The following is a 13,065-nucleotide window of genomic DNA, read 5'->3' as shown; positions in this document are numbered from 1 at the left end:
TAAAAAAACAGCCCTCGTCTTTACGAATTCTCGCTTTGTTTTCGTTTTTGTTGAATAAAAAATGTTAAATTGATATCTAATTTTAAAATAAAAATGTACAAGCTCATATAAGAGAAAGTTACTCCATGTCCATGTAACATAGACCATATTACCATGCTAAAAAAATAATCCTATTTTTTTCATTCGATTCAAAGGTTTTAGCAAGGATAATGTTAACACCATGAAATCAATGCTCTACTAAAATTTTATCTAAAAAAATTCAGGGTTAAAAATTTTATTAAAACTTTTTAAGTAGCGCTTCGCGTTCGATACTTATTTTTTCGTGCTTTTTGCATCATAATTATTAATTAATAATGGGTTGCATGGTTTTTTCTCCCCTTATTTAATTCAGTAAAGAGAGTTAAAGTCAAAGGGGTGGATTAACCTGAATCATCTGCAAAGAGATATACGCACAGATAAATAAATAGACAGAGCACAGAACTCTACTTTTGCGGTTTGCCATAAATCTGGGTCCCTTTACACTTTTTGCTTCATTTTGGAAATGTTTATGGGATCTTTTCTCAGCCCAAATTGATTTTCTTGTTGCTTTTTTACCCATTTTACATGTATGAGACACTCTGCCTGGTAAATAAACAGACGGCACAGCCCACGGGTGATTCAGATTTCACCAGTTTTCTTTGGAAAACTAAATTGATTTTGATGTAACTAAGGAAGTGTACTTTTTTTTTTAAATACAAAATGTTTGTATCTTTAGGACCAAACCTCTATCAAGGTACGAAATTTTTTTAATTAATGGTAACAATGTAAAATAAAATTTTAAATCCGCAGATCTTAAACTAGGTTGTTGTCATTGTGCAAGGAAAACTCAACCAGAATGCGCAGAGATGTGAAAAGGGTTCGTACTATATGCACTGTTATATGATTATTTTGCAAATTCCAAGATTTGAACAAAAAAAAAAAACACTGCCAAATTGTTTATAATTGGGGGTAGTAAAAAACTAACAAAGTATTTGAAATTTTTATTTAAACTATCATTATGGGTTAACTAGTGGTACAATGATTAATGATATTTCATTTAACTAACTTGTATGTAATGTTTTACATTGATTAAGTATGATTTATTTATTTTTTTCCCGGGAGAGAGATGGTTGTAATTAGATCTGTAAAACAAGATATCTAATCTCAATTTGAGTTTTTTGCTGTCAAATGAACTATCATCCATCCATCCAAGATAAACATACAATTCATACAGTTCATTAAACAGTACAAGACACGCGAAATGAAATATCATAATTTTTATTACATGAGACCACCTCTTCATATGCTCAATAGGTCTTCTGTTTGGGAAATTGGACTTCAGTCCCTCGATACTTTTTTAGTACCACATTTTCACATGAAGTGTACCACAATTTGTATGATATAGTACCACAATTTTGTGGGTAGGGAGTGAACCCAAAGAAATATTTTGATTGGAGATTTTTCACCAACTTTCCCTCTTCTGTTCGTGTTCTATTTTCTGTTTTAATTTAATTTTAGACTGCATTATTAAAAACTAAAAATAGAGTGTGAGGATAAAATGTATGATAATTATCAATAAAATATAAAAGCTTTTGTCTCGCCATGTTGCCCTGCTATTTGTTTTTTACCTTAAACCAAATTGAGCATATATTTCATATAATTGTTAAATAATTTAGATAAAATTTCATACATTTTCCACACAAAATTGCACATATATTGAATGCAATTTCAATTTTATTGAAGTGACAGGAGTAGGACAGCCCATTTTCCTTTCGAGTTTCTAAATAATATTAAAGTTGCCCTAATTAATGCAGAGATGAAGCAATTAGAACATCCCAAAGTCCACCTGATCTAGACACATTAAATGGGCATGTGATGTGGACACTCACCAATAAATAAATACGTTTTTAATTCCAATAATAATTTTTTTATTTAAAAAAATATTAGACAATCTTACAAATTTTCATTCGAGACGAAATCATGTTCATATTTGAAATTAAAAAAAAATAATTTTAATATAAAAATATTTTTTTATAAGTGACTCAAATAAAATATATATTATAAAATTAACTCGTAAAATTGTTTTACAGTAGTTTTTGTGTTAAAAAATAAGAACAAGGCCAATTATCTTTCTCTTTAATTCTCGCAATTCTCACCAACCAATTTCCATAATAAGGCAACAAAATGAGTGCCATTTTTATATCTATATATGTAGTGCTCATCAAGAACAATAATCATCTTCATAATTCAAAATTTGAACCTTATATTATTGAATTACTGAGATAATGATTTTTCTCATTTAAAAAAATTGTTGATCAATCATGATTATCATTTCACCTTTTTTATTTTACTCCAATCCAAAACTAAATTCAAATGGCGTCAACTTCTATTTTTTAGTCCAAATATATATCGCCAAAGATCCACCAAAATTATAGAATTGTTTTTATTTGGGTTTATGATGATCTCAATACGTCAGAAAGACTTACTGCTACGTATCGACTCTTTATTCGAGTAATTATTGATTAACACAAATTGATATAAGTTTTAACTCGACAAAACAGCAATCCAGAAGGTAACATGGTAATTAAATGCGACAAAGTTACAAAGCTAAAATTATAATCAATCTGAAAAAATATACAATGATGAAGGTTTTTTATCTTAAAAAAAAGTGACAACGCAAATTATTTGTAACGTTTAATTAGATCAAAACCTCCTATAAAAAAATACATCACATGTAAAATTAACAGCATGTTAAACCTAGTTTTTTTAAAAATCAGGCATAAAATCCTATATCAGAGGGGTAAATGTGCTTGAGTTTTTATAACATTAAAGGTGTAACGTATTTGATTAAGTCTATTATTACTTTTACGGAGTTTTATGCCTTTTAAAATTTCCATGGCGTTAATCAAGGTTAATTTAATTTAACCATAAAATGATCAAAAATCAATGCGACAACATAATTCAGTGGGCATTCAAAAAGGCATGATTGGTAATAGATAACTTGAGGGGCGATGTCTATATAAAGTCCAGAAACTAATGGCACAAACGAGTGATTGCATCTTTATGTATGTGACCTAATTATTTCATTTGCCCAAACCTGGAATGATGATGTTTTTTAAAGGTGGTTCGAGGTAGCCTATGGTCATTTTTTAGATGCTCGAAATTAATAAAGATTTGAATTTTTTTAAAAAAAATTTTAATTGAAAATAAATATTAATCGTGGGGAAGGTGACATATGTAATCACCGGAACGAGATCTAATTATCCAACCTTGTCTATCCTTAAAAATATATATGTTTTAACACTTTGGGTGTGTTTGGTTGAGTGAATTAAATAATGATAGATGAATAGTCAAACATTTATCCAATATTTGGTTAAAATTTTAAGATATTTTAATAATCATTTTGACCCAATTTAAGACCCAATTTTGTGGATAACTATCGTATTATTAATCTAACAAATCAAGTGGGATAGTCTATCAAAACTCAACAAATTACATTTTCCTACTCTTATTTCTTAATTATAAAATAGAAAGAGATTATAGGAATTAAATTATTTATTAATAAAAATAATGGTTAGTAAGAGTTAAATTAATAATAATATATACAAACCATGATCGTGCATTGAACTGATCAAACACCGTTTGATAGTCCATATACATATCATGAAATCCTTCGCTCTACTTTATGTACAATTTCATGCTTTGATTTTTATTTGGGTAAGTAAATCTTGTATATAACTGAACTTACTTGTATTCCTGTATCTGTCAGTGCAACGTGAAATGATAGACAAAGTGGATGAGCGGATTTTGTTCCATTCCATATTAGTGACGCACTTTCTCAGTGCATGCATAAGAGTTCAAATCCATGGAAGTGATGGAACTATTCAACGATGGGATCAGACAATAGGTGAATGATATTTGTGCATAAAATTAGTGCTCGGTGACACAGTTAGGTGAGGCGATACATTCGCCCCCATGTGCTAACAGTATCAACTCTCTGTAGAATTCCCTACCATCGATCGGACATTAATATATATAGATGTAGACCTACACGTCTTTAGACTAAGATGGGGTGCTCAGCGGGACGCGTATGTTGGGTTCTCAACACAAGAACAAGAAAATTCTGTGAGAAATTAACAATGAGTGATTGTTTACAAGAAAAGCGTCATTCAAGAATATATTTGGCAGCCCTCTGTATCACAATTGTATGTGTTGAATGGATGAGAACACTACACATATCGAGCCGTGTTTATGATATCAGAAAATCAAAGGGTTGGTTTTAGATATGTGATTTGGTGAAACTTTTCTTTTATTTATGATCATGTAGATTATATTGTGTTTATTTAACAACATTCGAACATGTCCAACCAAGTCAAAATGTTCGTCAGAGATAGGTTTTTTAAAAGGCATTTTGTAACTGTCATAATGGATTCTTTTTTTTTTTTTTTTTTGACAATTATATAAGGGCCAAATTCAATTTTTTCCTTTATGAAATTAAAATTTGTGTTTATTTCTTTCGAGGTTATCTATCAACCACTCAAGCTTGCAAGGAAACTCGGAGTAGGTTATTAATGGTAGTAGTTGAAGAGAATCAATGCAACGTTATGAAAGAATTAATATCACATCATTCTTATCCAGAATCTGAGCTCAGCGAGAAATAAATATGAAAAGCACGTTGTTGAACATCGAATTTTTGAACTGCGCATCTCCGATGTCGTTACAAAATTGCCCAATAATCGTTTTCATGTGTTTACCCAATTACTGGATAGAAATGCTTCAGACATGGAGGAGATAATATTACCAGTGAAATCGAGATAATATTCTAAGACAATTGCATAGCAGTCAGCTGTCAGAGCGACTCCCAAAATATGTCTAATTAAATCACACGCATTAAACAACACAAGTACATAATATTTCAGTATAACTATATGGCCAACTAATCATCTCAAAACCAATTGTTTCAACAAAAACACAAAATGCACTCAAGAAACGGATAAGCAAAACCAGAAAACATCTAAAACATAATTTACGACTGAATCACAAGACATTTTGACAAATCTTTCGTTCCCTCATTTCATTTTTCAGCTTTAATTTAGACTGGATCGTTCCACTATTGACCATGCCGACCACAAAGCAATCTCCCAGATCGCAAAAATTAGTTTCGGTTCTTAGATTTTTCAGCGGCCCTGGGAGCTGTTAACAAACACAGATTTTATAAGAAACTTCAAAAATGTCCAACAATACAACATAAAGGGTCAAGTTCATACAGTCAAATTCTACGGATTATTCATTTGTTCCATGGGTTTCCTTTCTTTTTTATTTATTTACTTTTGTAGGACCAAGTTTCTTAAGTATCCATGTTTATATCTCAAGTATTCCAGTTTGTACACTACATTCCAGCAACTCACCTCAGGCGACTTGGCAATTAAACATCCGCAATGCATATATGAAATAAAGTCGATGAAAGTGTAGATTATTGAGTTTTAAACCATCTATAGTTTCCAAATGTTCATATGATTTAAAAAAACAAGATTTAATACGTTAACTTAGATAACCCGAAGGCTCACCAAAGAATTTCTGATCACTAACATGCATTCAAAAATTAAGAAGTCCATGCTGTGATAACAACTCATATATGGGCATATACAAAATCCAACTCGTAATAAAATGGCTTACCTAATCCAATAGCATCAGCGCCTTTCATAATTTTGAGCCTCCTGCATGAATCAATGAACATCCTAGAACAGAACCACTTCTCGGTCACATGAAAAGTTATGGAAGATACACATTATAATATCAATAATAACCAATTCGTATTGTTCCATTAACACGGTTCCACACAGATCTGAATAGCATATTCCTAAACTCGTGAAAGTGGATAGAGAAACAATGCAGTTGAGTGTCAACCATTCAATTGTGCCAAACTTCACCAGTGTGAAAAATAAGGCGCATGTGACTAACAAAAGAAATGACTGACATTTACCACCCGCGTACACTAAACTTCAATCATCTATTTTTTATGAAGTAATTGAAATTTAGATCAAAATAACTGCTTACAAGGAAATGAGTAAGTTGGAGACTGCGTCATAAACCAAATTAAGAAAATGCAGAATACTCGAGAATGAAAGGATCATGAATTCCGACCTTGACTGACATTGCCGAACAATTAAATTAAATCGAGAAAGGTCATATACTTTTAGTGCTGGCAGCACGATAACCAGAGAAAAGATTCATACTTTACTTTGCTAATAAGTTAGACCTCCAACTGTGGCACATATATCGTATTGAAAACACAAACAAATATGTGAATATCATGTATGCAGGCTCCTAATCATACTTCTTATTGAAACTAGATAGCACTGAGTGTATCTTCATTTATTGTTTTCAGGAAACTACATATGATAATCAGCATCAATAATCATTGACTCAAAGAAGCGGAAAAATTACTTCCAAGGGACATCCCCAACAAGCATCCAATCACCATCCTTGTCCTCATAAGTCAGCACATAATCCGGTCCAAGCAAAAGATCCCTCATCTTGTTCTCGCTCAATGTTCCCTTGTTTGGAGCTCCCTGAGGTCCACATTGTCCTGAGGCCAGAACACCATCACAAAATCTTCCGCATGCTGAAGCTAGAATCTAGATTGAAGAAAAGCTTACCTAAGGTAAAACAACTGAACATTTTCTCAAGCGCAGTAGAAAGTTCGGCGTATGTGGAGTACATTCTCAGATCCACCTTCCTCAGATAAGGAGCACCATCCATGCTGACTTTCACAAAAAGAGCACCAGGACCAGGTTTACCATCAACTTCATCATTGTTCTTTGTGTTTGAGGCTAGAGTATTCTTTCTGTAAGATCTGATAGGAGGCCAACCAACAACCTGTGCCCTGCAAAACAATGCAATACTCCTAAGTTCCAGAATACTAACTTGATCAGTGATCACAATACTCGTCTTTTCCCATTTATCGTTTCGAGCTGAAACACGCACTTAGCCGCAGGTACGCTATTGTCGTTAGATCCATTCATCTTGTTATTGCATTCCTCTGACTTTTTGGCAGGTGTCTCTGTCTTAATGGATGACTGAGTCCCAGATGACCTGTTGGAAAGCATAAAATTTATCCCAGCATTAGCAGCCAAGTTTGCTTGTTCAGGATCAGACACCGACCCATTCAACATCCATTTTCCTTCATTAAATCCATCTACAGTATCTGAGAATCCTCTTTTGTTTCCGGAAGTGACCGTCTTTTGCAACACCGAAGAGATTACTTCCTTTGATGGAGCCAGCGGAAACAGTTGCTTCTCGTCAAGATTCCCGGCGCTCAACATGGTAAAACCTGAATCTCTCTCTGGCGATTGGCATCCAGGAAGACCAAGCCTCAATTCCGTGGCCTTCAGATTCAAATTGTTCTTGTTTTCTTCAGGTATGCTTGAGAATGCAGAGCTATCCACCGAAGAACAATCAGACAGACCCATGTAATTGCGTTCTTTCAACCCCAACTCATTCTGGGAGATACATTCTGTAGATGCTGAAGATGCCATCAAAGAAACATTACATTGACTTTTCCCCTCAATACCCAACGGTGGTAGAGACATCAAGTTCAATACAATATGCTATAAATCTGCAAAATAGAAGATGAAAATACATTTTCTGTCGACTAAAATGAAGTCCCTCGAGAAAACTGATTGTTATCTTAAACTGATTTAAGCACATATATACATGGTACAATAACATTAGCTTTCCCAAATATAAAGAGTAACTCTTGAAAAGAAAAATTTGTCGCGAGAATCTTTTTTGCTGCCAGGTACAAGTATCGAAAAATATTCACACAAAATGGATAGGGTTATCGTGAGATCTGCAACCCTAAAATGAAGAATAAAGGCAAAACTATAATATCAACCCACCATCAGATGAGCAAATTTCGGATACTCAAAACACGTAACTCCAGTTCTCCTCAAAAAACATTAAAAAAAAATAATCAAAACAACAAATCACCACCAGAGGAAAGTTTTTTTCTCACACAAACAACCAATCAAATTCCTCCACAAACATGCAGATGAACACCGATCACCGACGCACAAAAAATGGGAAAAGCATATAATCAAACGAAAAAGACATTTTTCGCAACTTCCACACCACCTCCATAGCAATAACCCAACATATTTCCTTTCCAACCCTCAATCACAGCTCATACAGAAGCACAAAATCCATGATACTCGTCACATAACCATACAGTCAAAAGACCACTAATGTTACAAACTCACTAAAGACTCAGCTGAATTTCCGTACCACCAAGCCAAAAAACAAGAAAGTTCAAAAAGAAATCCCAAAAATCCCACTTGTACCTGAAAATTATATATGAATCGAGAAGTAACAGCAGGCACCCAAAGAAGATGCGGATTCAGAACTTCGAGGACTGTAGAGAAAGCAGAGAGGATTGGTTTTTCAAGTACCCTCCATCCGAAAGGAAGCTAGAGAGAGGAATATTATGTATTACTTGGCCGAGAAAATCGAAGCGCTGCACGAGCAAGTAAACAAGTTACAAGTCCGACAGAGTGGGGGCAAAACGGGGATTTCTGGTATAAGGTGGGTAATAATTTTTAGAAAGGGGTAAACGAATCATCGACGGCTGGGAGAGATTGGAGCAAGTGAATCGTGGCCGTTGAAGATGGTCAGGGAGATATAATTACCTGTCGCTGTTGCAGGGTGATAAATGGTGTATTCGCAGACAGGTTTTACTGGCTCCTCTATTGAAACCTTTCTGCCAGATACCCAAATGACCAATATAACCTTCATGTTGCAAGCAAAACTCACAAATTAAGTTTAACTAAATATTTTAAAACTTAAATCTTTATTAAAAAAAAAGGTTAAAACTCGAACAATTTGAAGAGCATGTACAGGGAATCCTTTGCATGCATGATACTTTGTCCTGTCTTGTGTTTATTACATTTATGTAAATGTAATAATATTTTCATCGGTCTTTTATAAAAATTGAAGTGTCATCATCATTTCGGGGAGCCGTTGTGGTAGATACTTGAGTTCGATCCTAGTGTTGGATAAAAAAATTGTCCCCACCGCCCACTTTTATAGGTTGTGATTAAAAATTAAAACTTCGAAATTTTACATTGACTCCACTCAATTTCGATTAAAACTTATGTTGAAAATATGAGATTTCATATTTGAATACACAAGTTATTGGCTGTGAATACCGATGGAACGTGACATCACAAAAAGCCACAAGCTTATTGATCTTTTGGGTATGTAATCATATCTTTCGTAGTATTATATGTAAATTACTCACGTTGTTATCTCACTATTGAATAATGGTTTCTTTAAACTTCACCAACACTTGAACATGGTACCTTCAGGTCAAATACATATGTTATTGAGTATGAATACCAATTGATACAGCTTTTTTTTTTTTCTAATGTTACAGACGACATACCAATGTCTTTTTATTGTAATGTCACAGACCTACTGATCTTTTGGGACTACAATCGCATCCCTCGCAGTATCTCATATACATTACTCACAGTGTTACCTAACTTTTGCTAGTAGTTTCTTTCTTATTTTTCAACATTCGAACCCAGTGCGTCCAGGTCAAATGCATATGTTATTGAATGTGAGTGTCAACTGAGCTAGTACTTTTTTTTTGTAATACCACGGATCTACTGAACTTTTGGGTTTACAATCAAATATCTCATAGTATCCTATGTACATTAATCATATTGTTATCCCACTCCTAGTAGTAGGGATGTAAACGAACCCAATCGAGCTGAATATTAATTAAGGCTCGGATTAAGTAAATTTGAGTTCAATTTGAAGCTCGAATTTTTTTTATTGGCTCGAGTTCGACTTGAAATCTTCGAATCTATTCGCGACCTATTCGAATCATTGTTTGGATAGTGAGGTTCGAGAATAAAGGTTCGGAAGCTCGAAACGTCCGAGAGATTGAAATGTATATATTTAATATATAATTATATTATAATAATAAAATATTAAGATTCGCGAGCGGCTTGTGAACTATCGAACAAAATAATTTTGGCTCAAATTCGGCTCAAAAAAGTTCGAATATGTTCGAGTTATGCTCGAGTACTATAAATTTGAATAAAAATCAAATATTTATCGAGTCAGCTCGAAAAGTTTGCGAATCGGCTTCATCGTTTACAACATACCTAAAAGTGATTTCTTTCGACTTCTCTAGTACTCGAACTCAGTAATGTTATATTTTTTCTAAGATGACAAAAAATAAGTTACCTTATCAAATAGAAATCAGGATAAAAATAAGTAAAAATTAAAATCATAGATATTTTGTGGTTGAATATTGTGATAAAAAACAATCAAAAGTTTGGTTAGTCAAAGATATATTTGATGGGTATGATCGAAAACATCCCACATTCAAAAGTGTATGCCGTTGGTGGATAATAAAACTATGGTAAAAATTTGTATGAGGCGGTCTCACGGGTCATATTTTGTGAGACGGATCTTTTATTTGGGTCATCCATGAAAAATTATTACTTTTTATGCTAAGAGTATTACTTTTTATTGTGAATATTGGTAAGGTTGACCCGTATCACAGATAAAGATTCATGAGACCGTCTCACAAGAGACCTGCTCTAAAGCTATATATATACACTCATTGCAATTCAAGTCATTTTCCAATTTCATTGTACAAAAAAATAATAATAATAACCGAGTGTTGATCGTTTTCAAAATTTTCCCTATTTTGGGACAGAGGTTGGGGGTACATGTTTTCCCTTTTTAGAAATTATTCACATTTGTTGAACATTATGTTATTTTCAGATATGAGAATTAATTATAGATTATACAAATATTTAATATTATATGGTCAGTAACACGAAAAAATGCACGTAATAAAGATATATAATAAAGTGGACATAAAATTTTGTTTCAAAACATTTATTGTAAATGTAGCAATAAATATTAACGTGGCACTAAAAAGTGGAAAGTGTAATAATAAATCATCATTCCCCGAGTATTTAAAATCGATCAATGGTAATAATATATCATCATAGTACTGGGATAGCATGCTTGGGGAGAGATCATTATTATGAACCAAATTCTTCTTGAACAATTAATTCGTGTAAATCATTATTTAATTTCTCGATCGCAAATTATAACCAAGACATTACTACATATATCTCTCTAAATAAATTAAATTTTAAAATACCATACTACCTTAATTCCACAAAACAAATTCACATATATTAAATATAATTTCCAAACTTAATTAACGAATATTTTTAATATAATTATATCACAAATTTTTTTTAAAAAAAATTTGTACACTAGACTCGCATTGAAAATGTTGCATGATTTTATCTCTGCGACTGCCTCTTGTGGGCTGTGGCGATAACTTTTGGGGAATAGAATGATGAAATATTGAAGGTTTTGGTAAGAAAATGGATATTTACATGTAATTTGGACACGATTAATTTGGATAGAAAGCGAAAATGACCGCCAGTAAAAAGTAGGGTAAAGTTTTTAAGGTGGAGACAAGGAATCGGGTGGAGGGCATAAAGGGAAATATATTAGAAAAGTTGGGCAAATTTTTAATAAGGGAATGGAATAGGAATATGGGAGGAGGGGACATAAAGGGGGACAAGAAAGCGGCAAATCAAATTATTTTGCCGGGTTATCAATCCTTTTTTGACCTTCATTAATTAAATTGACTCATAAACTATTATATATAATAATAATAATAATAATAAACTCAATTGTTTCAAGCTAAGGTTCTTAAATGTTCTCTCCAAATATTTGTAAATCGCCCCTCTATTATTTTATTACCATCATTTTTTTTCTATCTATACAAAAAGTTATAAACTCAATTCAATTATTTTTTTCACCTTCTTTAATTTAAGTATATTTTTGTATGTATTTGTTTTGATAATGGCTTCCCGGCAAGCCGGCAAAGCCGGTAAAGGCGGGATGCTAACAAACCACGTGTAAGAATATGAACACATATTATAATTAAATCGACTGAATCAAACCAAGCAATCGGATACCAAGTGATTGATGCACGTTGCTTGGTGTATGGAATGTAGATATGTGACGTTCCAATATGTATCCAATATATTGGATTTCATGTTGGTTAATTTGATGTTAGGCGGAAGAGTTAGGATGTCTTCGGTCCTAAACCTACAAACTCATTTTTTTGTAATATCTACTACATATCACTGTCAAATCAAAAATTAAAAAAATCTCAGCTTCTATAAAACTCTATCCACAATCATAAACTCACAAAATAACTTTTTGTCGGACCTCACTAATTAATACATCATTCCACAACAAAACAACATTTTTTTAAAAAAACCATAGGAAAAATAAATAAAAAAAATAAAATAGTCGACAGCCACTGAACGTGAGCTCGTGTAAGTATGGATATGAAACAAATAGATATTGGATCGAATAAGGCTCCGTTTGGTATGTGTGATGTCATAAATAAATGATTAGTAATTAGATGGATTATAAAATGAAATATATATGGATAAATAATATGGTGGGATAAAATATATTATATTTGGTGTAATTTCAGCATTATAGATTAATTTTGTGTATTAGCACGAAATGACTAAAGTATCCTCACTATATATATTATAATTACCTAATCTAAATATAATAAATAAATAATAATAGTAATAAGAAATAAATAAGTAGGTAGTTTTAAAAAAATATATTAAAAATTCATTTTTTTATTAATTTGTAAACTTTTTTTTGTTATTATATATTTATTATTCTCATTAATTATAATAATATTATTAATTTAATCAATAATTTAATTCATATAATTTATTACCTAAACATAAAAGCTCGAATCAAACTCGAATTTATATATATATTTTAAATGAGTTGACATCGAGCCTGAGCATAATAGTATTCGACTCGATTTGATTATATTTCTGTATATAGATTTAAGTTTCAACGGGGTGGTTGGATGTCAGACCAGGCTTTTCCTTAAACACCTCGCCACGGATTTTTCTCTTGAAGAAAATGGTTGATCCTCTTTTTGGTTTAGATTTTCACCTATTG

General features: G+C 32.4%; 1 protein-coding gene across 2 annotated transcripts; it reads right to left on the bottom strand.

The window, feature by feature from the left end:
• Nucleotides 1-4,877: 4,877 nt before the first annotated feature.
• On the bottom strand, nucleotides 4,878-8,537 carry LOC140974323 (auxin-responsive protein IAA9-like). 2 transcript variants are annotated; one of them, XM_073437708.1, is made up of 6 exons: nucleotides 8,361-8,537; nucleotides 7,006-7,636; nucleotides 6,678-6,904; nucleotides 6,466-6,607; nucleotides 5,695-5,756; nucleotides 4,878-5,211 (listed from the first exon to the last, which is right to left on the bottom strand). In XM_073437708.1, the coding sequence occupies exons 2-6, from the start codon at nucleotides 7,608-7,610 to the stop codon at nucleotides 5,174-5,176; spliced, it is 1,074 nt and encodes a 357-aa protein (XP_073293809.1). In that variant the 5' UTR covers nucleotides 7,611-7,636; nucleotides 8,361-8,537; the 3' UTR covers nucleotides 4,878-5,173. The 2 variants fall into 2 exon arrangements, with proteins under 2 accessions (XP_073293809.1, XP_073293810.1); XM_073437709.1 differs by having other exon boundaries at nucleotides 7,006-7,543.
• Nucleotides 8,538-13,065: the final 4,528 nt, after the last annotated feature.

This window comes from Primulina huaijiensis, chromosome 3 (assembly GCF_012295235.1).
Source record: "Primulina huaijiensis isolate GDHJ02 chromosome 3, ASM1229523v2, whole genome shotgun sequence".
Lineage (NCBI taxonomy): Eukaryota > Viridiplantae > Streptophyta > Magnoliopsida > Lamiales > Gesneriaceae > Primulina > Primulina huaijiensis.
This window is presented reverse-complemented; position numbering and strand designations above follow the sequence as displayed.

What these genes read in the sequence shown, in the direction of transcription:
- LOC140974323 (XM_073437708.1), bottom strand. Translation starts at nt 7,610, where the DNA reads ATGTCTCTACCACCGTTGGGTATTGAGGGGAAAAGTCAATGTAATGTT. An exon ending in GTTGGGGATGTCCCTTGGAA is followed by an intron (nt 5,757 to 6,465) that starts GTAATTTTTCCG and finishes GTTCTGTTCTAG; the next exon opens with GATGTTCATTGATTCATGCA. An exon ending in CGCTGATGCTATTGGATTAG is followed by an intron (nt 5,212 to 5,694) that starts GTAAGCCATTTT and finishes GTTTGTTAACAG; the next exon opens with CTCCCAGGGCCGCTGAAAAA.